Raw genomic sequence first — 27,868 nt, 5'->3', positions numbered from 1 at the left:
CTGGAGTCAGCCTGTCTGTGCCTGAATCCCTGCTCCACCACTTACCAGCTGTGGCTCTTCCTTAACCTTGCTAAGCCTCAGTTTCCTCACCAGGAAAATGGAGATCATAATTGGACATTGTTGTGAGGGTTAAATGTGTTAATAACAGTTAAGTACTGAGCATAATGCCTGGCACATTAATTAGTGCTCCAGAAAGGGCTAGCTCCTGCTGTTGGATCATGCCCTGTACGTCGCGAGTACAGAGAAAGAATGCAAGCTTCTTGCTTAATTTTGCAAAAACCAACAAAAGCCTGACAATGACAAATATAAGAAAGAAAACTACAGACAAATCTCATTTATGAAAATAGATACAACAATACCAAATAAAATATTAGCACCTTAAATCCAGCAACATAGAAAACATAGAAAAAGAATGATACACAATGACCAAGCAGAGGCTGGAACTTTAAAAATATAATTGATCTTATTCAAATGTCAAAAAAGGGAAGCAATATGAATGGCTTAATATCTCATTATTTTAAGTGTTAATAGTTAATGAAAAAAAGTTATATCTTCAGTGACCCAATTGATCTAAAACTTTAGATTTTAAGTGAATTAGATTGAGCCTCATTCAGAAGAAATAATCACTCAGAACAAATACTTACAAAGTAGATTTATATTAGGTTGTGTTACAAAGATAAACTACTCCATACTGGGTCATTTGAGGGAAAAGATTGTGGTTACAACAAAAAAAAATCAAAACATACCTGACTGGCCCAATCAGTAACTTGAAACGTTTCTGCTGTAATGAACAAAGCCTATTTATGAAAAAGAGGGCCAGCCTGTTTTAGGTCTGGGTACCCAGAAGCAGACCCCTGAGATGAGGATTCATGATCAAAAGATGCATAAAAATGTCCTCCCAGGGAGACGAGTGAGGCAGTGGGGGAAGAAGGATAGGGGCTGGGGAGGAAATGAGGCAAGGATGTGCCAGGGCGGGGGGCGGTGCTCACCTGATCCCACGGGGAGCTCTGGAGTGAGTCACACCTCAGAGCTGTCCCGACCTGGGGTGCTGGGCTTTCATAATCTGGCCCAGAGAGTCTTTGGTCAAGGGCTGCCCAGGTTGGGAAACCTGTGGCTTTTCATGACTACAGGTAGAGCGGCTCCAATAGCCTGAGGTCAACACTCCAAAAAAAAAAAAGGATCACAGGTGCTGGGTGTTAAAAGCAAACCAAAGTGGGGTGTGTGCAGGTGGAGTGGCAAAAACGGCAGGGAGGGATTGGAGAGAATCAGGGTGGAATGCCCACCAACATTATTGGCTAAGAGGGCCAACTGGATAATAGATTAGGGTAGAACCATCATGTCCCTGGTCCACGTTGCAGGCTTGAGACAGTAACCCTAACTCCTCTGGGAAAGTCAGTACAAGCGTAGCTCCAGGAAGAAGTCAGAACCACAGTCAAAATTAGAATCAGACTAGAGATAATAAAGAAATTTAAATCCCTGGTAGCAGCACTTGCGTTAATTGGTTTTTAGTGTTAGCCTATTGATTGGTGAATCATGATTTGCTTTTTAAGATATTGAAAGCATTTTAGAGAGACTTATGAAAAAATTCAATTGATTTAGCTTGCATTCAAAGCTAAATGGGAAAAATCTATTAGGTTGAGCCATTTGAAATTGCCAGTATTCAGCTATCTTAGACCTAAAACAATATCAATTTCATATGGTTCAATGTAAACCACTTAAGTTCATGTTTTTATTACAAGTTATACAAGTATTATGTGAATATCTGTAAAATGGTAGTTCCTTCAAAATAAATGAATTGGATACCAGACATAAGACTAATAGAAGTAACCATTCCTTTTCATGCATAAAAGCTCTTCAGATTTGAATAGATTGAAAGCATATTTGACAAGATGTCAGCATCCATTCATGTTAATGCACTTCCTTAATATGATTAATAAAATGCAGAACTCAGGTCTACAACCAGCAACGTGCCCCACTAAAGGTGAGAGTGAGAAGGATGTTCACTAGGTCTGGCGTTGCTCCCTATTGCCATGCAATGAGAGGAGGAGCATTGCTCCAGAAGAAGTGAAGTTTAATATCAGAAATGACGGAGTAAAATCACTATTTGCATATGACATGATTTCTACCTAAAAAAGGCCTAGATTAATGAAACTGAAAAACTAGGATATAATTTTAGTAAAGTCACCAGTTAAACTTACGCCAAACTTGAAAGCTTTTTTTTTTCATATACATGTAAAAGCCAGCTATAAAGGAAAAGGACCCCATTTACAGCAACAAACATCCAGGAATAATAAAAACACGCAGGACAAGTGGAGAAAATGATGATGCTTTTTTGAGGGAGAGAAAGGAAAAAACGTAGGTGAACAGACAGAGCAGGTTCTTGAAGGAGAAACCCCAAAACTGAAAAATATATATATATTCTTCCAAAATTACATATTTAAAATAATTCCAGTCAAATTGCTATGGAATTTTTCTGAACTTAAATGAATGGCTTATTTGAAAGAATAAGCATGTGACACTAGGCAAAAAAAGTTGAATGCTAAGGGAGAAAATTCTTCTTCCAGATATTAAACTGTCATATAAAGCTTCAGCAATTATGGTTCATGGTATGACCCCGAGGTAGAGAGATGAGGGGACAGAACAGAGAAAACCAGAAATGGATCCAAATGTAAATGGGAATTCAGAACACAAAGACAAGAGTAACTTGAGTCAGCGGTGGTGCGGGTGAGTAATGGAGGGTTTAACCAATCTTTTGGAAACATCTGATGATTTGTGACTATTTGGAAGAAATAAAGTTGGAGCTCTTGGACTTCCCTGGTGGCACAGTGGTTAAGAATCCACCTGCCAATGCAGGGGACACGGGTTTGAGCCCTGGTCCGGGAAGATCCCACATGTCGCAGAGCAACTAAGCCCACGAGCCACAACTACTAAGCCTGCGTTCTAGAGCCCGCGAGCCGCCACTACTGAGCCCGTGAGCCACAACTACTGAAGTCCACGTGCCTAGAGCCCATGCTCCACAGCAAGAGAAGCCACTGCAATGAGAAGCCCATGCACCACAACGAAGAGTAGCCCCCGCTCCCGCAACTAGAGAAAGCTCACGTGCAGCAACGAAGACCCAACGCAGCCATAAATAAATAAATAAATAAATAAATAAATAAATAAATAAATAAATAAATAAATAAATAAATAAATTTATATATATAAAAAAAATTGGAGCTCTACGTTTTTCTCCTTACACCAAAGTAAATTCCACCAACAACAGATTGAAAATATAAGTGTAGAAAAAAAAGGAAACTATGAAGCATTAATAAATACTTGGGTAGATATCTGGAGATGGGGAGGAATTTCTAAGCCAACACCAAAGTTAGAAGCTATGCATAAAGGAAAAGATGGATGAATTTGACTATATAAGAGTTAAAGTCTTCTGTTGGGCAAATTGTGACAAAGTTAAAAGAGAAAGGACAAATTGGGGATAAATGCCATAAGCAAAGAGTTACTATGTCTAGTTTAACATCCATAAAACACTCCACATGTCCCTTCACATAATATATATTCAAATACATAAGTACATAAAAATGACAAGAAGAAATTTGGGACAAACATACGCCAACAATTCCTAGTGGTCATAGCTAGGCCATGGGGTCACAGCAGATCTTTCTGCCCAGCAGAACTGACACCCCTCCCAGGCTCGGGGAGCAACAGAACCTCCTCTTATCCCCACACTAGGAGCCTTCTGGGAGGTGAGACTCTGCGGGGCACTCCCCCAGGGCAAGGCCAACATCTGATCCATCTTTGGGCCCTTGGGTGTCTCGTCACACAACCTAGGTGGCTCAGGGGATGTCTATGGAACTCTCACTTCTGAGATGGCATAAGGAGAGAATGCTTGGCTGAGGGGGACTCCAATGACACCTTTCCCAACTGCGACTTTCAGGAGAGCGGCATCCTTGGAAGGAGTGCCGGTGACTCCTTTTCTGTAGCTGACTGCATGGCGAGGGCTCCAGCACAGTCCCTACCCGGTCCACATAAAGCCCCACCTCTCCTTCCGAAATGGTGATCAGCTCCACTAGACACCAGTAAGCCCAGTTTTCTTCCTTCTGCCTCTGGTAAAGCTTTAGAGAGTTGCATTTTACCTGCTGAGTTGAGTCAGGGCAAACAGGACAGAGCTCTTATCCAAAGGTTGCAGGCTCCACAGGGTCCTCCTTTAACTCTCCCGGAGGAAAACTGAGACCTCTTCACATACAGCTCTAACCACCTGGCCACCCACAGGAACACACTGGGGGCCATCGCTGTGCCACACAGACACATGTCGGGTCAAGGCAAACCTTCGTTTGGAGAAGTGCACACACAGTGGACAAAACACAGGCTTGGCCTCCAGACAGACCAGGCTCAGATCCCAGCTTTGCTGTTTCCTAGCTGCATCATACTGGAACCACCTGTGCCTCTTGGAGCCTCAGGTTCCTCATTTTAAAATTGGGCTTAAAAATATAGTGGGTGATTATAATTACTATTATCCCCAGTTTCACAGGTGGGTCTGTACTCACTCGCGCATATGCCCTGTCAGCCCCCTCATGCATGTTGTCTGTCTTTGCTAAAAACAGGCCCCTTGAGCACCAAATAACTCATCCATTCACCCCCCAGAATCCCACCTGGGCCCTGAGCCATGCCTCTGGGGGTCCATGTGCACACATGAGGGGACATGACCTGTTCCATAGCCTTTGGGAGCTCCCTGAGAGCAGAGGCGGCCTCACTGAGGCCAAAGCTTCCAGACGGCCTGTGTGGTTCGAAAGCTGTATCTACTCTAATCTCCTTCAATCCTACAGCCTGTGGACTGCTGTTCCGTATCCTTCACTCTATCTCAGTGAGGAGCAGAAAGAAGCGAGTGAAAAAGAAAGAACTGTGGCCGGTGATTGAGTGTGGTGTGATGAAGGAACCCATCCTCGCCTGTGAGGCTGACACAAGGGAGGGGGTGGAGGTGTCACAGCTGACCCTCTTGGTCCACATCCCCACCCTGTCTCTCCAGCTGCCGGCATCTGCATTTTTTCACCAGAGAGCTTTCTCTAGTGACAAGGCTCCTCTGTCCCCTTTGCAAGGCAGGCCAGAAGTGTCAGGGTATTAATGCCCCCAGGAGCAGCCCTCAACCAGTGACTGTTGAGAGGTGGTGGGTAAAGCCCCGGCCCCATCACCGCTTGGGCAGCATCACTCTGAGATGCTTGTTCTATGGACCCTGAGTTCCCCAGTGGGAGGAACCCAGTTGTCCAACAGTAGTACTTGGCTTCATAACCTGACCGTTTTCAGCTGCTTTCTTTCTTCTCTCTCACTTTCCCATTCCCCTACCTTCACCTCCCAAACAAACTACTTGCGTTTGAATTCTTCTCTCAGGGTTTACTTCTGGGGAAACCTAACCAAGACATGCATGTCACTTTTGGTTCTTGTAAAGAACCCATAGCACAGATGCTTTTCAAGCTCGTGGGGACTGTAGCTCACATTCTCAGCCCTACCACAGGCCTGCAAACCTGGGGCCATTGCAGAAACCCACTTGGACGAAGGACTGCTCTGCTGGAAACAGCTGCTGGCTTCAAATGAGGAGGGTGTGCTGGAAAACCTGCAGGCATGGCCTTGGTCTGTCGCCTGTCACCCCCAAAAGGCACAGACACAAAGCTGCCCCTCAGTGATGAGTTTTAGCACCAAAGGCCTGATCTTACACAGCAAGACTCTATCACTATGGGGAGGGGTCGGGGTAGCATTTCTCCATTTCTCTGATTCTTGGTGGTTTCCCTTTCCAGGGAGATAAGAAATTAGCATCTCTCTCCAAACTATTAGTTGTTTAAAAAGAGCATTTAATACTTAAAAACTACTAGTGCAATGTAAAACCTAATGGAACTGACACAGTAGTCATAAAGTAGGTAGAAAGACAGAAATATCCTTCATTTATCTATATATACATCCACCATCCATACATTTGTTCATTCAACAATATTTAAGATCGGACTACATCCCAGGCATTGTAGGTGTCAGGGATGAATCAGTGACTAAAAAGTCATTCAAGACAATTAGCAACAATCAGTATGTCAGATGACAGGTTTGATGAAGAAAATTAGGGTACAGGGATGAGATGAGGATGTCTGGAACAGTAGGATATTTCTAGTCAGGTGCCATCTGATCGGAGGCAAGAAGGAAGTGAGGGAGTGGGCCATATGCACATCTGAAGAAGAGTCAGTGCAAAGGCCTTGAGGCAGGAACAAGCTTGGTGTGTTGAAAGGAACAGCAAGGAGGCCATTGCGGCTACAGTGGAGAGGGCAAGGAGGAGAGGGGTGGATATGTTCACAGAAGCAGCAATTGGGTTGGGTCTTATGGAGCCTTATGGGTACTGAACGGAACGAAGCTTTACAATGAGATGGGAAGCCATCGGAGGGTTGTATGCAAAGGAGTGTAACAGAGCAAGGGTGGAAGCAGGGAGTCTAATTAGGAAGGAAGCCACTGCAGCCAATAATAGGCAAAGAAGATGGTGACCTGGGCCAGGATGGAAGCAATGATGATGGCAAAAAGTGGTTGCCTTAGGGATGGACTCTGCAGGTCCAGCCAGCAGGCCATGGTGGGACAGCTGAGGGGTGAGAGAGAAAGAGGGAGCCAGGAAGAATGGAGTTGCTGTTTCCTGCAAATGGAACTGGTCTGGGGGGATTAGGATCCCACTTTGGACATCCTTCTCTCCTGTTAGAAATGTTCTCACTCATGATGTAGGTGATGGCTAGATGGATACAGATATATGCAAAAAATTATTGATCTGCACACTTAAGATGTATGTATTTTAATCTATGTAAATTGTATCTCAAGGAGAAAAATGCTATTAAAGACTAAAAATGAAACCCCCAAAATGAAGTAATTAACTATACTAATAGTTGCTGATGGATCCAGAAAAAAAAAAAAAAAAAAAGAACGGAGAAATGAGCCCTGGATTCGGCCAGGTGGAGGTGATGCTTGTCTGCATGTCACCTGTTAGTCACAGCCAGTCTCAAGCACAGTCTACTCTCTGGCTCAGGGAACCTTCCCCTTTTCTCTAGTTGTACACACATTCTCTTTATCTCAGTCTTAGTGTGTGGCAGCTGTGCTCACAGCTCAGTGACCCTGTCACCTCTAGGAAGGGGACCACCCCCCCCCCGCCCCCCGCACACTGTCCTGAGACCTTCCTCTAGAGGCCTCAGGACCCCTCCCTGTTTGTGAATTTCCCTGTTTTCTCCAGCATACGTTCCTTTACGGAAGAGCTCACCTTGTTGCTTCCTGCATGGTGGAATGGCTGCCATTTTAAAATTTAGCACTAGAGAGAAGCAGCATCACCTCTAGCCACAGAGACAGAGAGTGATTTCCCCAGTCGGCCAACCAGATTTTCAGGAAAGCATCTGAGAGATTTCCCGGCGGCTCAGACAAGGAAAGCTGGGCCAAAAGGTGATGTTAGCACCAGCTCAGCCACTTACTGGTTGTGTGACCTCAGTCTCATTAACCTTTATGAGTCTTGAACATAAAATGATTGTGTTCCCTTAACCTTGGGAGTCTCGATTCCCTCATCTATACATTGGGAATAAGAGCCCCCATCACACAGGGATGTGGTGAGGGTTCAGTGAGATAAAGCCCCCAGCCCCGTGCTTGAAGGATGCTTCATAAAAGCCTCCTCCTTCCCTCCCCAGGCACTCCGTGAGCGGCTCCATGTCTGCCCAGAGGGCATCACACCCAGAGCACCACCAGGCCTCTGTTCCAAGTGCATTTAGGGTCCTCATCAATGTCTTGGTAAGTTACCAAGTTAGATGACCTAAAGTCAGGAGCTCAGACCTCCCTCAAATTTTGCTATGCAGGCAAATACCTAAGGATCTTGTTAAAATGCAGATACTGGTCAGCAGATCCGGGTAGTCAGGGTGGAGATTCTGCATGTCTAACAGGCTCCTAGGTGAGGCTGTGCTGCTGGTCCATGACTGTATTTTGAGTAGCAAGGCTATAAATGACACAACTTCCAAACAGCATAAAAAGACCAGAAAAAATTAGAATAAAGGCATCACAAATAAATACAAGTGTGCTGTGGCTGCCACGTTAACAGAAATATCATTTTTAGACCTGGGGCAATAATAACTCTAAGCTGGGCACACTGGATAGCAGTGCAGGCCTGAGTTTTACATTTTAAGAAGGAAGATGCCAAACTAGACACAGCACGGAAACAGATAAATAGAACAGTAAAGAAGGGGCTGGAAATATATATACTAAACAGTCAGAAGGACAGGGGTACTGGACCTTGACCTTTCTTGCACAGATTGGCCTGGATGTAGAGCAGGAGCACCTCTGTTGGAGGCCCTGAATCCAAATACAGTGACATCTTGATTGGAATGGCTTCATCTTGTGAAAATAAGAAATGCAGGTATCAGTGATGATAGATAAGGTGGACAGACAGAAATTATCTTATACTTTATCAGGATCCAACGTCTACTGTAGGAGTAGTCCCCTTGGGCACTGCTTATTAGACAGAACTGGGTCACATCACCTGCTGGTTCTCACCAGGGGCTCTGCTGCACCTGACTATGGCCAAACTAGATCTCTCCAAAAGGTATTCTTCAGGGCGACTGCAAAAAAAATCCTAAATGCAGTAATGCAGAGCTTGAAAAAACTTTGGCAGAAGGAAAATAAGACAGTAATTGTGCCGGTCACTTGCCTGTTTGGCTGTGATTCATTCCCTGCCCTTCCCTCTTTCTTCTTCTTTTTTAAAAAAATTAATCAATTTATTTAGTTTTGGCTGCATTGGGTCTTTGTTGCTGCGTGTGGGCTTTCTCTAGTTGTGGCAAGTGGGGGCTACTCTTTGTTGCGGTGCACAGGCTTCTCTTGTTGTGGAGCATGGGCTCTAGGCGCGCGGGCCTCAGTAGTTGTGGCTCACGGGCTCTAGGCGCGCAGGCTCAGTAGTTGTGGCGCACGGGCTTAGTTGCTCCGCGGCATGTGGGATCTTCTCAGACCAGGGATCGAACCCGTGTCCTCTGCATTGGCAGGCAGATTCTTAACCACTGTGCCACCAGGGACCCCTCCTTCCCCCTTTCTGCTTTGTATCTCAGAGACACTTGCAAACGACCGCTCCCAGGTTCCTGCTGTGGCTGACTCTGCCAATGCATCCCAATGCCACTCTTCTCTTCCTCCCCGTAAACAGAACCTGGCTGTGTTTGGGGTGGCAGTGTGTCCAGCCAGCAAAACTCATCTCCCAGCCTCCCTTGTGGCTGGGGTGGCCATGTGACATGGTTCTGCAATGAGATGTACATGGAAAATGCTGAGTGGAGCTTCAGGAAAGCTCTTTAAAAGGGAGCAGGCCTGTTATCTTTCTTCTTCTTATTGCCTGGAATACAGTTGCAGTGTTGGAAGTGGACACCAAGAAGCAAGGCTAAGTGGAAAGACAGAGGAACTGGGTTTCTGATGGCATCGTACAGTTACTTACCAGTCCTTACCAGTCCACTTTGAGACTTATTATTACAAAGGAAAAATCAAAATCTCATTAGGATCACTTACATGCAGCCAAACACATTTCTAACTGGTTTTTAAAATCAGCTGCTTAATCTACTTGCTTAGGAGAACAGGACAGGCTGGCTAGTTATTCTCAGGTGCCTGGGGAAAAATGATGCCAGTGGCCATCAGGGAGCAGGGATGTTCCTTGTAAGGCTGGCCTCAAAGGGATGAAATGACACTTCTGGAAAACTGGACTGCAGTGGACCACAGCTGTGCATTCATGTTCTCTCTTAAATTCCAAGGGCCTCCACAGTTGCTGATTCCCCGATTCAGGAGTTGGCAGAAATATCCTGTGTGCAACTGACATTGAGAACATCACGAAAACACCTCATGAGCTCAAAGATCTTTGTCCATATGCTTGTAACATACTTTCAGATCACAAAGAGCACCCATTGATGGTAATCCTGCTGTAGCAAGTGCTTTTAGTGGTCCACGCCATCCCCTGGGTCCCCTTGATGTGTCCACCCTCCGGCTTCAGTGCGCATTTGCTTTCACGAGCCAGCACCTGTGGGTTTTCTGAGGCCTGCCCTCTGGCTTCTGGAGCTGCTCCATCCACACCTCACCCCCAGAGTGTGGAAAGTGCCTGGGACTTCATTTCCTCCGTAACTGGCCCTTAACCAATGACCAGTGCTCGCGGGAGAACCAAAGCCCAGGTTCCTGGCCTTGAGAAGTGGCAGTGCTGAGGTGTGGCCCCCATTTCAGAGCTCAGGCGAGGCCACCCTCTTCAGGACTTCGCCTGAGACGCACCCTTTCCTGCCCTGCTCCCCCAACTCCCCACGTGGAGCTCCCTGGGGAGCACATCCCTCATAAACCACTTGACACGAATCCTCACCTCGGGATCTGCTTCAGGAAACCCAGCCTGAAACACCTAATTCTTCTTGATTTTTTTAGTTTTCTTTTGTTGGACTTAGCAGATGAATTTCATGGCTTTCTTTTTAAGAGGTGCTGTGCTGCTTTATAAAAAAGATTTAAAATCCAAAACTCCCCCTTTCCTCTTAAAAGAGGAAATTATTAAATTGCTGTTGTGCAGTTCATTAGGAAAAGAAATACAGAGGTTTAACACATGTTTTCTAAACTCCCCCCGCACATATCTGCCCAAGTCGTGCAGCTCTGGAAAACTTCTTCCGTGAAAAATCCTTGCCGTAGCTACAGCTCTGTTGACATTTCTCAAGCAAAACGTAGCTTTCCTTCCCAACGCAGTGAATACACAAATGCTGCTTTTCACATATGTGAAAACTGAACCCCGCCGTGGAACACTGAGGCCATGGTGTGATTTGAAATGGGTGTCTGGGTTTCTCCCCCACTTCCTCGCTGCTGGCTGTCACAGAAAGGGCCCAGCCTTCCTCCCAGGCACAGCTTCACTCTGGGTTAGGAGAGCTCTGATGGGGTCAGAAAAATGCTAGCGCGATGGCCACAGGTAACCCAGGTGAGGACCTGCAAACCTGGCCTGGTCCCTGCTCCCCACCACCCACGCTCCTCCTCTCCAGGAGGAAGGTCAGGGCCGGCAGAAATAAGTCAGAAACTCGAGGGGCTCTAGGGAACATGGGATTTGCCTCTGACAAGCGGGATGGGGAAGACCATTGGAGTGAGAGAGTGTGCTCTGTGTTAAGAGCTTCAAATGGCCTTGGATCCAGGTGAGGTCTTTCTGCCTGGCATTAAGCAGGAAGTTCAAGGTAAAGCACCAGGGGGCTTGGGGCACTGGATTAAAAACAGGAAAGGGGCGGAAAAGACTTATTAGTTTCTGAGTATCAATATCCACCCTCAGGGCTCTCTTACAAGGGCAAGCAGCAAGTTCATGCATCATCTTAATGGCCTGGCCAAGATGACTATAAACATCTAAGGGTTGCATTTTACTCGAGGCTACTATTAACTTGACAAGAGACACCGGAGAAAACAGAACACAATGAAAATCAGTTCCTGCCATGAATGGGGGCAGTGGCAGGGTGCAGGAAGGCTGTATGAAATCTGTTTACACACTGAATGATGAGGTGCACGCACTTCCGCCCACAAACCCTTCCAAAGCACGATGCTGGGCTGCCCAACTCCACCTAATACATTTCATTTTGTCCCTGTGTACGGATGCAGCTTCTGTGTGGAAACTTTTGTCTTGAGAACAGGCCAGGGCACTCTCACAAACATAAAGGTATACAAACATGGCAGGGTCTAATCTTTCCTGATCTACCTGGGTTAGAAACTGGATCAGTCTTATGGCCTGGCGCCACCTTGAATGGTTTGCCTTGAACTTTAGAAGGGGTTGCCCTTTCTGGGGTAAATGTAGACGTAGCTGGAAGAATCACTTTACAAGAGAAACAAGCTTGTTAGCCCTCTATGTGTCTTGTCGTAAAGAATAAGCCACTGAAAGCTGCGGAAGCTGCCCTGCAGCTTTTCCCCCCCCAAAGCTGAGTTTAATTCAGAACTCAAAGCACTCACTCCTCAGAAAAAGCAAGACTGGGCTTCCCTTCCAGCATCTTTCTACATTATTGTCACACCTCCCACGTTAGACCCTGTCATGGAGGAAATAAATGGACACAGGCCCGTTCCTCTATTGCAGCTCCTCCAGAAGACTAGGAGGTGATGCAACAACTCATCAGTCGAATCCAGTGACTTACAACCAATGGGTGATGAGCAGTAACTACACTTCTTACGAACAGGAAGTGCTCCGAATGCGATCAAATGCATCACAGTGGAGGGTCTATGTTCTCCCCACTTGATTCATGATCACTCATCCTCCTCACCTGTCTCCCTCCTCCAGATTATCATATTAAGTGAAGTCAGAGAAAGACAAATACCCAATGATATCACTTATATGTGGAATCTACAAAAATGTTATTTACAAAACAGAAACAGACTCACAGTCATAGAAAACAAACTTATGGTTACCAAAGGGGACAGCGGGGGGAGAGAGGAGAGATAAATGAGGAGCTTGGGATTAACATATACATATTACTATATGTAAAATAGATAAAGAGGGAAGAGATATGGGGATATATGTATACGTATAGCTGATTCACTTTGTTATAAAGCAGAAACTAACACACCATTGTAAAGCAATTATACTCCAATAAAGATGTTAAAAAAATAAAATAAAATAAAATAAATAAAATAAAATAAAATAGATAAACAAGGACCTACTGTATAGTACAGGGAACTATATTCAATATCTTATAATAACCTATATGGTTAAAGAATCCAAAAAAGCATAGATATATGTATGTGTAACTGAATCACTTTGCTGTACACCTGAAACTAACACAACATTGTAAATTAACTATACTTCAATTAAAAAAAACAAGGTAAGGGACTTCCCTGGCAGTCCAGTGGTTAAGACTCCATGCTTCTGATGCAGGGGCATGGGTTCAATCCCTGGTCAGGGAACTAAGATCCCACATGCCGTGTGGCACGGCCAAAAATTTAAAAAAAAAAAAAAAAAGTAAAAAAAATGTCATGAACACCACATTTGGGTTGACCCTCTCCAATTCCCTCCTTCCCCTCAATACACACTCACACTCCAGTCTCTGGCTAGCTGATCTGCTGCCCAGGGGTAGACCTGAAGTGCCATCAAGGCTGCAGACAAACTAGGTTCTACCAGAAATCCAGGTCCATGTGCCAAACAGGCAGGCAAGACAACAGGACTAGAACATGTGGAAAACAGCAAAGCGGGAGGTCACGACTGGTGGCCTACAGGCTGTATGCAGTCAAGCGGACATGTTTTGTTTGGCCCATAAAATGTTCAGAGAATATTTTAATTAGCTGCCAACACCATGAGATTTCACATAAAAATGTGGATTTTTGGCTTTTGTTGAAAAATAGGAAGTCTGGCAAACTGGCCCTCACTCCCACCTGGCAACAGGTGACCGCTGCTGGGCGTGGGCTGCCTTCTGTGGAATAGGCTGGAATTCTCCATTTTTCCACAGTCTCCACTGCTTCCTACTGTCCCACACCCAGCCCCCTTCACCCATTTACAACACCTGCCTTGCCCCACTCCTGTAGACTGTGAGGTGTGCGCCTTCAGAACCCCAGTGAAGTGCTATGAGGCCAACTTACAACTTCTGGAAGCCTAGAAAGTGAGGTTCTCAGGGTGGAGGTGCTGGTGAGCCCTGCTCAGATGGCTTGCACCTTTCAGGCTGCTCCAGCCCACTTCCAGCTGCCAGGGTCTGCATCTCTGTGCCTGAGAACATTGTTCCAGAACCATGTAGATGGCTCTGGCCATGCGCATTATTAGACATTAGTACTGGCCAATGAACACCCAGAGAAGGCCTCAACCACTGACTCTTTGGGAGGGGGTGTAAATCCCCAGCTCCCTCACCCCTGAAGCTTGTGTTCTGTCCTGTTTCCTGAGTTGCCCTGCAGGATGAAGCCCCATCACCCACTGTGGTAGCTGGTGTAAAAGCACCCTCTTCATTAGCTGCCTTCACCTGCCTGTATCACTTCACTTCCTTACCAGTGTTTCCTGCACCTCTCAAATAAATGAATTGACCTCAATTCCTTGTTTCAAGGTCAGCATCTGGGAGACCCAAATCAAGAGTGCACGCTGTGGAGAAGAGACTAGGTCAGGAGCCTGCCCTTCCTCTCTCTTCTTTCCCAGCGTGGGCTTCCCTAACTCCAAGGCAAACTGCTGCATCCCCTTTGTACCCAAAAGTCAGCTGGGAGCTCTCCTGCACCTGCTTGAAGCTTACAATGTCCGGGTCCATGTCTGTTTCCACGTGTGCATGGCAGTCAATATCATAAAGATGTACGCATGAATCCAGCCTCTTTTTTTGAGTTTCTCTCGCTCATGTGAGTTATTCATGAGTGCAGGAGTCCTACCTGACAAGCTACTTCAGCACAGAATAGCAGGTATCAGCATTCCTAAAATGTCCTGACATCACCCTGCCACTAGGAATGGTACTGGTCCTTTGTCCCTCATGGGCAACCTCTTTCCATCTCGCTGGATTCCTTTTGTCCCTCCTCCTTTGCTCTCCTCTGCCGTCTCACCCTTACTCCAGCCCAGCTCTGGACTTCACCTCCCAAATAAATTCACCCACCCCACCCACCGACCCCAGGTCTGCAATGTTGGCACCGGCTGACACCAACTCTTCAGAGGCCCATCCGTCTACCCCTAGCATTTGTCTAGGGATTTTGTCCAACCCAAGACTAGCTGTCACAGTAGCGACTTGCTTCACTTTTCATCTCTGTGCTTCAAAGCAACTTCTCACCACCTCTGTAGAGCAGTTGGCATCTTGTACTTTAAATGCTGCCTGATATGTCTTTCACCCTATTAGGCTCTGAGCTCCCTGGGAGCTAGGACCAGCGCTTATTCCTCCTTGTGTCTCCTAGCAGCTGGTACAGTCCCTGGCACTTAGCGGATACTTAATCACTGCTGTCCAAACAACTCCATTCCTGTTCCACGGATGCAAGAAGAGCTAAGTCCCTTTGTGCCAAGTAGCACCAAGGCAAGAAATGACAACTCAACTTTTATCTTGATTCCAGTGCCACATAGCTGTATGACTCCAGAGGGCACCATTCATGTTGTATTCTGTGGAACTGTACTCTGAGGTGTCGCTCACATAGAGCCCAAGGTGAACGTGACCCTAAAGTTGTATGATGCAGTGGTATTCCAAACCATGTTTTCTCCATTCTTATTCTCTCTTTTAGCTTTATGTAGGTGAGAGAAAAGTCATCCCTGTGCAGCCCACATTCTTATAAGCAGTCTTCCCTTAAAGGAAGAACAAATTCATGAAAGAAGACTCACACGAGATAGAAAAATCCATCTCAAGTGATATTTTTTTTGTTCAGTCTCAGAAACTGATATATCACTAATTGTGTGATGACAGAGAAGACTGGAGACCTTGTAGTCAGGGCCTGGGCCCTGAGTTGCTTTGTGACTCTGGACAAGGGGGACAGCTAGTCAGCCACCCTTCCACCCAACTATCCATCTACCCACATCACCTGTGCAGCCAGGCGAGGGGCCTGCATGGGTGACCCCTGAGCTGAGATGTGAGGTTGGAGCAGTTCATAAACAAACTGGGGCTGGGGTATTCCTGGGTAAAGGCAGCTTCAGTAATAAAGTATGAATGGATTCAAGCATGTATGTGGGGGATGGTGAACAACGAGGCCAGGGAGGAAGGGAGGCAGGAAGGACCAGGCTGGGAAGGGCCTCTCATGAACAGCTGAGGAGCCTGAGCTCCATCCTGAAGAATGTGAAGCAGGAGGAGTGACAAGATTAAGTTTCTTCTCAAATTCTTATGGTAAAACAGATTATAGGCTTATTTTTATTAATCTATAAAATTATGTATTTACTGAGGCAATAATTTTTTTACATTTGCTTAATATTTTCAATATTTGTAAAAATTGTTTTCGCTTACTTTTTTTATTTGGCTTTAACACACTTTTTATTCGACAATACGCTGTATCTGTAAGTAACTGTTTCTCAGGAAGAGTTTCACGGCTATTCAAGTTTTCATGACTTTTGTGGCAGATGCTGCCAGTGCCTTGCTCGTGTTCCCTGGAAACGCCCGGAGGGCTGGTCACTTGGGGCCAGTCCCCTTCCAGGCCCAAAGCTGCCCCATCTCTCTGCCTGAGTTGTTTCCTGGCCCCAGGAAGTGTGGCCCAGAGCCAGGGAAGGCTGCAAAGGCTGGACAGTTTATGCCTTTGGAGTGATTCTCCATGGGTGAGCAGCAGGAGTTGGTGGATAAACCCTCCAGCAGCTTCCTTACCCTGCAGAGCAGTGAGTCTGAGGGGTGTTCTAGACTCTGTCTCTCAGAGGGTCTGCAGCGGGATGGAGCCCGAACTGCCCACAGCACCACCTGCCCCTCCGTGTACACTCTCCGGTCTCTCGTCCCTTCCCATCAAAACTCACCACTCCCACACCATGCCCCACCCCCACCCCCGGAGACCACTCTCTAAACTACCTACACCACCATCAGTGTGTCTAGGTCTGCTTTGGGGGGAATCCAAAACAGGAGAGTTAGTAGACTTTACAAATTCTTATATATTCCAGGATATCTTTATTTTGCCTTTACCATGGAGGGCAAGTTGGTTGGGTATAGAATTCTTACTTCACCATGGAACAATAATTTCTAATTATTGCTATTAATGTTACAGAAATCTGTAGAAAATGGCTTTCTTTGTTTTCTGTTAGGTACGAGTAGTATCATTTTTATACCTGTAAAATTAGAAATGTCATGAGGCTATGTGTAAACATTAAACTGTTCTTAACACTTTTGCCTAATGTCTGCAGCACCCATCCAAGAAAATGGAGATCCTTCTTTGCTATCTACTCATGTCTTCTATTCCAGTGATTCTGGAACTGTTTCTATTTGCTGATTCTCCAGCCTCCACCTTCCATACCTAGTCTTCACTGCCATCCTTCTCCACTGCTCTGTCCTTTTTCTCTGAATTATCAGAGACCTCCTCAAATACACCCTCTGCAACAATGAATCAACTTCCCGTACTGCCAATTCTGCTCTTTCCTGATCATAACACATATTTTTTTTCTTTTTGGCCATGCTGTGCGGCATGCAAGATCTTAGTTCCCCAACCAGGGATCTAACCCAGGCCCCCTGCAGTGGAAGCATGGAGTCTTAACCACTGGACCGCCAGGGAAGTCCCCATAACACATATTTTGATTCTCTCATTGTCTTCTTGGTTTCATTATAATATTTCCTTATCCCACTCAAAACCTTTATTTTTGCTTCTCTCAGCCCATTCCCCTTTCTTCTCAGTCTGTTGTTCTACTATCTGATCATTTGCTGGGTTCATTTTTTTCTTGAATTTTACTAAAAACAAAAGCAGATGCTCAGTAAAATTTACTTTTGTTTTCTATTAATAGTCTTTTAAAAGGTATGCTTTCCCTCTGTATCTGGAGGTATACTTTTCTTACTTAATGTGCTAGAACCTTTTTGTAGGGCCCATGTTGGTTCTGGTAGGTGGATCATGGTGGGTGGGCCCTCTCCTGTCTCCCTCATTACCCACCTGCGTGCCATTAAAATCTTGCTCTGAGCTGAGTGATGCCATTTATATTCCCCAGTTGCTTAACTTTGCAGTTGTGGTTGTAGTCACAGGAAGGGAATTTTTTTCTCTATTATTCCTTCTCCTGCTACACTGAGGGCCATCTCACCCATCTGCTTTTCTAGCCAGTCCTGCCTCTGCAGCAGCTGCATGATATAATGTCTCTGTGCCCTGCCACCTTTACTGGACTAATGCCCACCACATCCTGAAGGGCCCCTGATACCCTGTCAACTTTCTGCCAAATTGAAACCTAGTGTCCCCTGTGCCAAAGGTTTTAAAGGTTGCTGGGACTCAATGCCAAAGAGATAAAAATGTGCTCTCATTGGCTCCATGATCAGTTACAGTAGCCAGTGACACATCTGTGTCCTTCTCAGGTGCATCGTCCTTGACTGACCAGAGTCCCCTTATCCAGGATGTTGGGGAGGCTACTCACCACCGCCCCCAGTGGTCAATGATGATGACAGGGTGGAAATGGTGCTCCCCTTCCACTTCAAGGGGGGACAATTCTGCTGAGTGATTTATATTCTAGGACATTCCCTCACCTCTTTCCACCCCACAACCCAGACCAAGGCTGGATTTTACACCCTTACTCAGCCCTTTCTGCCCCAACCTGCTTCCCTCACTTCTTTTCTCCTGAGAACATTCCTCCAATAAATCAGGTGCACCTGGATCACATGCAGTAAGGAGGGAATGGGAAAATGTATGTAAAATCCGTGGTGTGTAACACATGGTCAATAAATGCTACCTCCCATTCCCCAAATAATTATAAGATTAAGGATATAACCATTTGCTCATACTAATCTCTGTAGAAGATATTCATCATAATATTATTTAAAAGAGAATAAAATTGGAAATAATCTAAATATCCAATAGTAGGAATTCATAGGCAATCCATACTATATCCTATGATAGAATATTATACAGTCTCCAAGCCAAAAAGAAAAACATGGTGAAGGGAAGTAAAGCAAGATGCAGGAGGCTACTTAGTTTATAAATTATACCACCAAGTCCTATGTACTAACAGAGTGGGGCAAGCTCTGAGCTTCCTAGCAGACAACAGAGACAACGAAGCTTAGTTCATTATAAGGATGACTGTGTCCACAGATATGAACAAGCCAAAATGCTCTGGAAAAGCAAAGTTATTCCTAATTCTGAGACAGAGAGGAAGTTCTCCCATGGGTCCTGAGTGACAGGAATACATTCAATGTGATGACCCAGTCACCAGCCACATCCTCTTAGTTACCATAAAGGTGAGTTCCACAGGTCTGGTCCCTGAGTGAACCCCTCTCCCCCCATCCACCCTCCTACGCCCCACAAGAAGACCCATCACAGCACATGACATTCTGTAAAAGAGATTCAGTGCACAGCCAGGTAATAGAACCCCAAAGATTCTTGGCTCCCTCTGGACTGGGCTTAAATCAGGGACAATTTTGGGGGTGTAGAAGTGGCTGGAAAGTATGTCCTTCTTGCATTCAGTGCCTCTGTGGCCTCCCTTACCCTGGAGCTCCAGAAGCTACGGAGCATCAGGGAGTCTGAGATGACCTCTTGGGACGTTCTTGAAGCACCTTTCAGGATGTCTCCATATGCCCCAGCTGCCCCCTAAGCCGGGCAGGGTTGGCACAGTCCTGTCCAAACAACTGAGCCTAGCAGGACCTGTGCCTGGACAGAGGCTGCCCACCGCCCGAAGGCACACCAAGCGCTCACCTGTGGGCAGGGCCAAGGTTTCCCTTGGAAAGGGATTCTGGCTCCATTTTTACACAGACATCAAGGCGCTGCAGTTCAAATCTGTGAACACTTTGAAAAGCTGCAAAACTTCCCATTGGAACAGCTGCCCACAGTCAGACAACCACCAGGTAGAAGATGGTCTATCCGAGTCCACTCATTCCTCCTGCCTCCTACGGTTGAGACCCATTACTCTTTCTTCCCCAAAGTGGTTCACTGAGGGGGATTATGGGACCAGAGAGAAACCCAGCTCCTTTTTCCTTTCTGAGTCATGCTATTTAAACATCAATCATGCAAATAAATTAAGTCTCTCTTTAAAACTCACTCAATTCATGGAAATAATTTAATTTCCTCAATTCACTAAAATATCTCAGGACTAAATCAATATGCCAAAGCAGAGGCAGATGTTCATGACCCTCGAATGGAAAACATCAAGGGCATCATTGGTGATAACGCGCATGATAAGCAGTGATCTGTTCTCATTTCCTATCTGGTTTTTCACAACAACTACTGACCTACAGTGGGAATACTCCAGAACATGCGTGTGCCGCAGATGATGACTGTATCATCTCAGAGAAGGGGCCAGACATAAAATTGTGCAGAGAGGGTTTCACAAGAGAGAAGGGATGGGAAACAGTGTGAGATACGGATACGGCTCTGATGCACCGTGGGTATTTAAGGTTTCTTCTTTGGCTTTACCAACAATGCTTTCTAAGTTCAGGAGGAAAAAATTATAATAATTCCAAACGATCCTCCACATAAAGGAATAATCTCTGCAGAATCACTGCATATTCCAAGGTACGATGAAAGTCAGCAAATGCACTAGATGTGGGTCCTTCTTACCTTCTGCCACATGTTGATGAAGAAGAGCTCCCGGGAAACGTTGAAGGACACGTTGGCATCATAGGCATCGTCCCCGAGGTTGGAGATGGAGATGTTTAGGGAGATATTCTTCACAGCCCCCAGAGCTAGATACGGGGTTCTGTCATCAACACTGCAAGGAAAAATGAACAGCAATGAAAAGTTTTCACTGAAAGCTTTCTGAAGCTTTCACTGATATAACATGAGGCATCAGGGGATAGCTGAGAGTGGGGGCAGAAACTCTACTGGGATCAGAACCACAAGTCCCAGGAAGCCCAGTAACTAGCCATGCATCTCGGGGCACTCAGTCAGCCCCCATGGGCCTCAGCTTCATCATCTAAGCACGGGGAGTTCTATGGTCCTGTGTTGCCTAACTCACTAAGCTGTCCTGTGGCTCATGTGAAATTTAGTGCATCCAACTTGGAAAATTATAAGACATTTAATAACCTATACATGGAATTTGGTCATATAGTAATTCATTCAAATATTTCTGAGCACCTACTACATGCCAATCACTACTCTATGTGCTAGAGAAAGCAGTGAACAAAAGAGAGTTCTTGCCTTCCTGTAGCTTCAAGGAGACAAAAAACATATACACAAAGAAGCAAACATACAGGTCAGATTGTGATAAGAGCAACGGAGAAAACTTACAAAAGGTAAGAAGGATAGAGGACACCAGAGTTGGAGGGAGAGTGGGGTGCAATTTTAAATAGGCTGGTCAGGGAAGCTTCACTGATGAGGTGACCTCTCAGTAGAAATCAGAAGAAAGAAAGAGAGCAAGATACCCAGATATCTGGGAACTAGCAAAGGAAAAGTTGTGTCTGGTGTATTCAAGGGCAGCAAGTAGACCCGTGTGGCTGGAGAGGAGTGAGTGAGGGGCAGAGTGGAAGGAAATGGGCTTAGAGTTGAAGGGAGTGGGGGTGGGCAGACCATGCATTGTGGGCCATCCCTAGGCCCATGGTTTGCCTCTGAGACAGGAGCTCCTGCAGGTCTCTGAGCAGGGCATGGTGTGACCTGACTTCAATGTTTAAAGGCTCACTGGATGTGATGTGAACAGTCTGGAGTGAGTGGTTGGTGGGGGGAAGGAGAGAGCCTGGTTTGAAGGTTCTTGTAATAATTCAGGTGTAAGAAGATGGCAGCCTAGACCACAGCGGTGGAAGCTGAGGTCATATTCTGGATGTCTCAAAGGTTGTGCCAACAGATTTTGCTTATGGATTGGATGAAGGGTGTTAGGGAAAGAGAGGAGTCATGGACTCCTCTCTTTCCTCTCTTTCTTGCATAGGCTGCAAGGATTTCAGATTTAACAACCTGAAGGGAAGAGGGGTCACTTATTGAGATGGGAAAGACCATGGGTATAGAAGGTCAGCAGAGAAAATCCAAATGCCTATTGGATTTTTAAGAAGAGATGCTGAGATAGTTGAATGTAAGGGTCTAGAGGTGGAAGGAGGGGTCAGGGTTGGAGATATGCATTTGGGTGGACTAGAAATGATCAGTAGGGAATGCATGTAACTAGAGAAGGGGGTCTCATGTTTAGGAGCTAAAGATGACGAGGAGCCAGCAAAGGAGACTGAAAAAGAGTGGCTAAGGAGATGAGAGGAAAACCAAGAGAGACAGTCTCCAAGCAGCCACATGCTTCAAGAAAGGAGTAATCAGTTTCGTCAAATGTGGCAATCTAACATGAGGAATTAGAACTGGCCACTGGAATTAGCCATCTGGAGGCCATTGGTGATCTTGATAAGAACTGCTGAAGTGCAGTGACAGGGATGATCGGAGTTGGTCTGAGAGAGGTAGGAGGAGAAGAAATGGAAACAGTAAGCACAGCTGACTCTTTGGAGGAATTTTTCTATAAAGGAAAGCAGAGAAATAGGATTGACAGCTGGTGGGGGAAGTGGGCTCAAGTGAATTGTTTTTTTCTTTTCAGATGGGAATTATCATGGCATATTTACATGATCACAGGAAGGATCTACTAGACAGGGGACAATTAATAAAGACATGACAGGGCACAGTTGCTGGATGGCCTGGTGAACAAACGGAGGGGCTGGCCTCAGCTGGTACGAAGTGAGAAAGTGGAGCGCATGGCCCAGATGCATCAGTAGAAGGGTGGTAGGAACAAATGAAAGTTCCCCTGTGACTGCTTCCACTTTGCAGTGACATAGAAGCAGCGTTAAAGACTGGGAAGGGAGGGGGGAGAGGGGAATGTTTGAAGGGTGAGGAGATGGAGGGAAATGTCAGCCCAGGAGAGCGGGGGAGTGAATGGACCATCAACGGGATGAGGATGATGGTGGTGAGGATGATGACAAGGATGAAGATGCACATGAGGCTGAGGATTATTAGATAATGTGAGTTTTGGACAAAATAAATTCACACTGGAGGCCGATCTTTGACTGGCCAGCCAGTTAGTGGCAGATGTGATCAAGCATATGAGGGTTTGAGTAATGGACAGTTGTTACTTTTGGCCACTCAGCATCCTGACACGTTTTTGTTTGGGGGGAATCTCAAGAGAGGTGGAAGAACTATCAGCGGAAAAGGGGCAGACCCTCCCTCTGCCCTCCTCTTGGTCATTCAAGTGTGGGCACTTAACTAAGTGCAGTCACGTGATCTAAGGGTGGTCAAGTGGCCTCAGTGTGGGGGGTGGATGCTGCCAACTGCGGCCACGAATTTTGAGGGCTGCCCAATGACACCAGGGCCCTCTGAGATCATCTGAGGTGGTTGCAGAGGAGTTGAGAGCCCAGGGTTGGCATCCTGGGCTAAGCCTTGCCTCTCCCTCCTGCCTAGGCTCTGAACCAACCCATATCCTTCCAATAAATTCCTTTTCCACTTAAATTAACAAGCACATGTTTATTGTTGTTTGCAACCATTAATACAGCATGAAAGAGAAGAGAACTCTCCAAAATCTCAGTAGGCTATAAAACTTTGAAATATGCATTTTTGTGGGGGAGGGGATCATCATTACCCATCCATGAAGAGAGGACCTCACTTTCCTGCATGCCTGGCACGTCAACAAGAATAACGTGCAATGAGAGATCTGATGGCCTTGTCTTTGGAAGCAAGAGCTCTGAGGATCCAAACAAGATGTGAAAAATTAACTTGGAGAAAAGTTTCAAATTCTTGAATGGCCTCCAGTAAATGAAGACCCTGACCTCAAGCTATTGTGGCAATTATTTATTATTGTTGGCCATTTTCATTTTAAACAATTGATGGGTTATTTCTGTCCTCCTGTTTGCTTTTGTAAGATTAAAGAAGTAATCCTCAGGCCTTGAAGAGTTATGAGAGAGCATTAGCTTTGCGTTATCTCAAGAAGGAATTGCCTAAGCACCCACAAGTAGCCTCAGAAAGTATCCATAGTTTCCAAATGAAATATTAAGCAGAGAGACAAGACAGAAAAGCCCAGGACCATGGGGCAGGGGCTGCCTGCTCACTCCAGTTTTGTCATTCATGTGATCAGCGTCCTTCCCTTGTGTGTAAATGGCAAGGGATCAGGCCAGGGATGTCTAACCTTCTGCCAGCCCCTAAAGCCTCTGTCACTTAATCAGGCAGCAAGGTCACTCCCAGGTTTTCAAAGTCAAGTAAGGCAAACATGGCTCTATGATTAAGGGAAGCCAGGGACCTTCCAGGGCTGAAAGCAAACTCAGACGTTTTAACAAAAGAAGCCTCAAAGCTGTTTTCACACTTTCTTCACATCTAAAAATCCACGTACAAAACAGTACATCTCTGCTTCCAAAGCTATTCTTAGAAATGAAATGCAATGTAGTTTGCCTGGTGCTGGGTACTTTCAAACAAGTTGTCCTGAAACCTGCAACAGCATGACAGCATGAAAGGTTCTTGACGTCAGCTGTATTTTTAGAGATGAGGAAATCGAGATGCAGGGAGATAAGGTGGCCAAGTTGCTGAGCTTAGAACTCAGTGCCTACTGTACCTTCAAAGCCCGTCCCTCTCCACCGTTGCCTGCGTTCTCCAGCCCCTTGCCTGTCACACCCTTAGGATGCCCTTTCTGGTCTCCCGTCTGGGTGAAATAAATCTCCCTATTATGAGCTTCTTCAGCCCCGGGGCTCCACCAGCCCTTCATGGCATTTCCCAAGGTTGTCATGACACATTTATTTGTGTGGCTGTTTGATTAAGGATGATCTCTCTCCCCACTAGGATCTAGGCACCAGGGGGCAGGGACTTCTGTCTGGTTTTGCTCATCACTGAACCCTCAGAGATAGAATGGTGCCTGGCACATAGTAGGTGCTCAACAAACCCTTGCTGAATGAATGAATGGCATGCATGACCTCCCCACAACAGATCATGAGTTCAACCTTCACATTTACAGGTGAAGATGCTGAGCCCCCCACAGGGGAGCCCCCTCTGATCAAGGTCACCGGGCCATGGAGGTGCTGAGCTGGAGCTGGTGCCAAACTTCCTTCATCATGAAGGCTGTCTGAGCTACAACTCTTATATAATCTCCAGCTCAGCCAGGAAGGGCTTTGGCAAGAAATGTCATTTAATGACATCTGAAAAAAACAGGATTCCGTGAAGACCAACCTCTCGGACGGGACTGCTAAAAGAATAAAACAATGAGGCACAGTGTTTTTGTGCCAAACATTTCACAGGTGCTTTCTGATTTACTGAAGAACAATCTTTCTAATTTTCAAGGCATTTTAGTCCCTGAGAAATTTTCCCATTAATTCTAATTTGATTTTGCAGTCTTTTAAGTGGGTCAGATTTCTATGTACACCAATGACTCTGGTGTACTTTTATATGAAAAGCATGATTAGTCACTAACATAAGGTACAAACTGTACAGTTTCTATAAAGTTTATCTTACAGCACACATACAGCCTGCTGGAAACATCTTGCTCATGTTTTATCAAAAATAATAAATATAACTGTCCTAATACATCTTACAGCAGCTGTTTGTGAACATGTTGGGTTTATATTGAAGTTTAGCGCCAATTCATTCAATACTCCAAATGTCAGATGCTGCTACGGGCGTCTTGGTGGCCGTGTGGTACCTGAGGATCACTGTAGAAACTGTACTTTGACCTCACTCATTACTGTACATTAAAAACACATACCATTCAAAGTTCCTTATTGGGTAAATGCAATACATTTCCATACCAAATCATCCTATGCTGAACCATTAAGGGTCACTAAAGCAAATTCTTCCTTTTCTACCATCACAGAAACAGATTTATGCACATAATTTTTTGGTGAAGATGCTAAGGAAAGAAACTAAAGCAGCTAAATTGGTGTTTAATAATTTTCTATTAGATCATTTTAGACCTTCCTTAAGTCTTAAAGATATAAACAATGACCTTATTTAAATAACTTGTGGTTATAAACTATCTTTTATAGAATATAATACTTTTATTTTCTTTTGTTGCTAGTTTAAATTTAGCCTGAGTAAAGGATGCTAAGACAGGGGTTAGTCAAGCACATTCTAGTCAACTGTATTTGAGTTCACAAAACTTCCTGTTATACTGGCATTAAGATTGACATTATATTTATGAACCACAACTATATTTGATAATGACAACTAGGATAATACTACAGGGCAGCCAAATCCACCTACTCTTCCTTTCCTGCCTTCCTCCTTCCATCCTCCCTCGCTTCCTCTTTCTAATAATTTATCCATCCATCACTTTTTAAAACTACCTTCTCAATTTAGGCACCAAGGATACAGGTTCCAGCCCTCAAGGAATTCACAGTCTAGTGGAGGAAACAAACATGTGTGACATAAGTTAATGTCAATATGTGCTACGTGCTGACCCTTAGGGATAAGGAAACATCCTTATGAGACCCTTACGAGACCCTGTATGCGACGAGAGGACAAAGAAGGGATTCTGCAGGGACAGTGGGGTTAGGGGAGGGCCATCGGGGATATTACGCAAAGTATTATCAAGGAAGTGAACCGTGAATCCTACAATTAATGGAATGATAGCCCTCTCAACAAAAATTTGGCTAAGATCGATTGTCCACACCCACACCCACCAGTTTCTCCATTCATGGAAATCATATTAAAAGGACATTGTGAAGCAGAACATGTTCTCCCATAGGAGAAATGTCAAAATCGGGGGCCGCGTTCCTGAGTAAGGATTCAGCATCCAACAAATCACAGATATCTTCAACAATGTGCCATAAAAGCAGTGACATAAATTACAGCCACTGCAATTTAAAATCATAAACAATTCCTAGTCTTAAAAATGAGCGGACATCATAAAATCAGAAATGGAATTTGACAGCTGGATGGGGACTCATTTGAGTCATCATTTTGCAGATAAAGGCCAGAATTAACCACTTCCCTGAGGCCACACAGCAGATACTGGCAAAGCCAGGCAGCCCTCCTAACTCCTGGGCCAGCGATTCTCCCTGTGTGCCCATTGCTCCTCTAGTACATAAAAATACAACTAAACGGTATAAAAGTTACATAAAACTTATTTGGGTATAGGATGAGAAATGAAATCGTAGTTGCCTTCTTACCATTTAGAATATTTAGAATACTTGCTGGTGTCATCTCTTTACAAAAGCTATTGTGAGTGCTTATTTCTCCTCTTGACAATTTTCCTTGAAATTGGTGGAGGCATTCAGGATGACTCCAGATGCCTTCAGCAGCTCTGTTGGACAATCTCCCTCTTGGCACTTTGTTGACAACTATCAGAGCTTTTCAACTATTAGTGCTTAAAATTACAAACATGAATAAAACCACATAAAACCACGGTTGTTCATCGGATGTCTTCCTATGAGGAATATGAGCACAAGGCACCAAATAAATTGATTATTATGTGAAGGAGATGCACCATGAAGCTGATAAGACAAGTCATGCCAAAAGAACAGGTGCAGTATAAGAGGCAAGAGAAATCCAGAGCAAAGAAATCACTGTAGACTGACGTTGCTGTAAGAAGTTCCCTAAGAGATGTAGAAAATGAGCACATTTTAAAGGATGAGGAGCAAATGGGGGGACAGACAAATAGGAAGGACATTCCAGGCAGAAAAAAAAGTAAACAAAAGATAAAGGGATGGAAGTGACTCAGAAATAACATGGAAAGAGGCAGGAAAAGGACATTCTTAGCAATAACATGTGTAGGAGGACAATATTGATAGAATATGTAGGCTGTGTCCAGATTCCCATGGACCTTGAAGGTTGAAGTGCTGAGTTTATCCTCTAGGCCAGTAAACTTAACAGTTATCTTGAGTCACCAATGCCAGGTGTGTTGCAAATAATCTGTTAATAAATAATAAGGCACCAAAGTGAAGGTATTGCAAAACATAGTAGGCTATGTATGGGTGGTTCTGCTCCTGCCCCTGGGCGTCTTATCACTACAGCCTCCAAGGCTGCAGTTCCATCTGCCAGCATCCCCATCTTTTGCCGGAGGACCTTTTGCTGCAGGCCAGCTAAATGCCTAAGAATTAAGCCCCTGACATTCCCTGTAGCAGCCCTCAAACAATGACTGATGGGAACTGGTGTATAATTACCCCAGCTCTCTCATCTACTAAGTGAGACAACACAGTATGTTGTAGACCTGTGCTGTCAGATATGGTAGCCACTGGTCACATGTGCCTTTTGAGCACTGGAAAGGAGGCAGGTCTGTATTAGTGTAAAATACACACTAGATTTCGAGGACTTAGTGCAATAAAACAAAAAAGGATTTAAAAATCTCAATCACTGCTTTAGTATTAATTACATGTTTAAATGATTTTTGATACACTAAATAAAATTTGTCACACTAGTTCCACTTTAATTTTTCAATGTGGCTACCAGAAAGTTTAAAAAGTTTAAAGCCTATTGGTCAGCA

General features: G+C 45.1%; 1 protein-coding gene across 9 annotated transcripts in view; it reads right to left on the bottom strand.

Annotated features, from left to right (window-relative positions):
• The window catches only part of ITGA9 (integrin subunit alpha 9), a 352,771-nt gene that overhangs the window by 111,405 nt on the left and 213,498 nt on the right, over window positions 1-27,868 (bottom strand). For all 9 annotated transcript variants that reach the window (XR_014250773.1, XM_082412752.1, XM_082412753.1 and 6 more), the window contains one exon: window positions 20,077-20,227. Coding sequence is in view for 8 of the 9 variants with exons in the window: in XM_082412752.1 (XP_082268878.1) it covers window positions 20,077-20,227 (151 nt within the window). In the remaining variant the exon portion in view is untranslated. The remainder of the gene's footprint in view (window positions 1-20,076; window positions 20,228-27,868) is intronic.

Source organism: Balaenoptera physalus (genome assembly GCF_965194825.1).
Source record: "Balaenoptera physalus genome assembly, chromosome: 11".
In the NCBI taxonomy this organism is placed as follows: Eukaryota; Metazoa; Chordata; class Mammalia; order Artiodactyla; family Balaenopteridae; genus Balaenoptera; species Balaenoptera physalus.
This window is presented reverse-complemented; position numbering and strand designations above follow the sequence as displayed.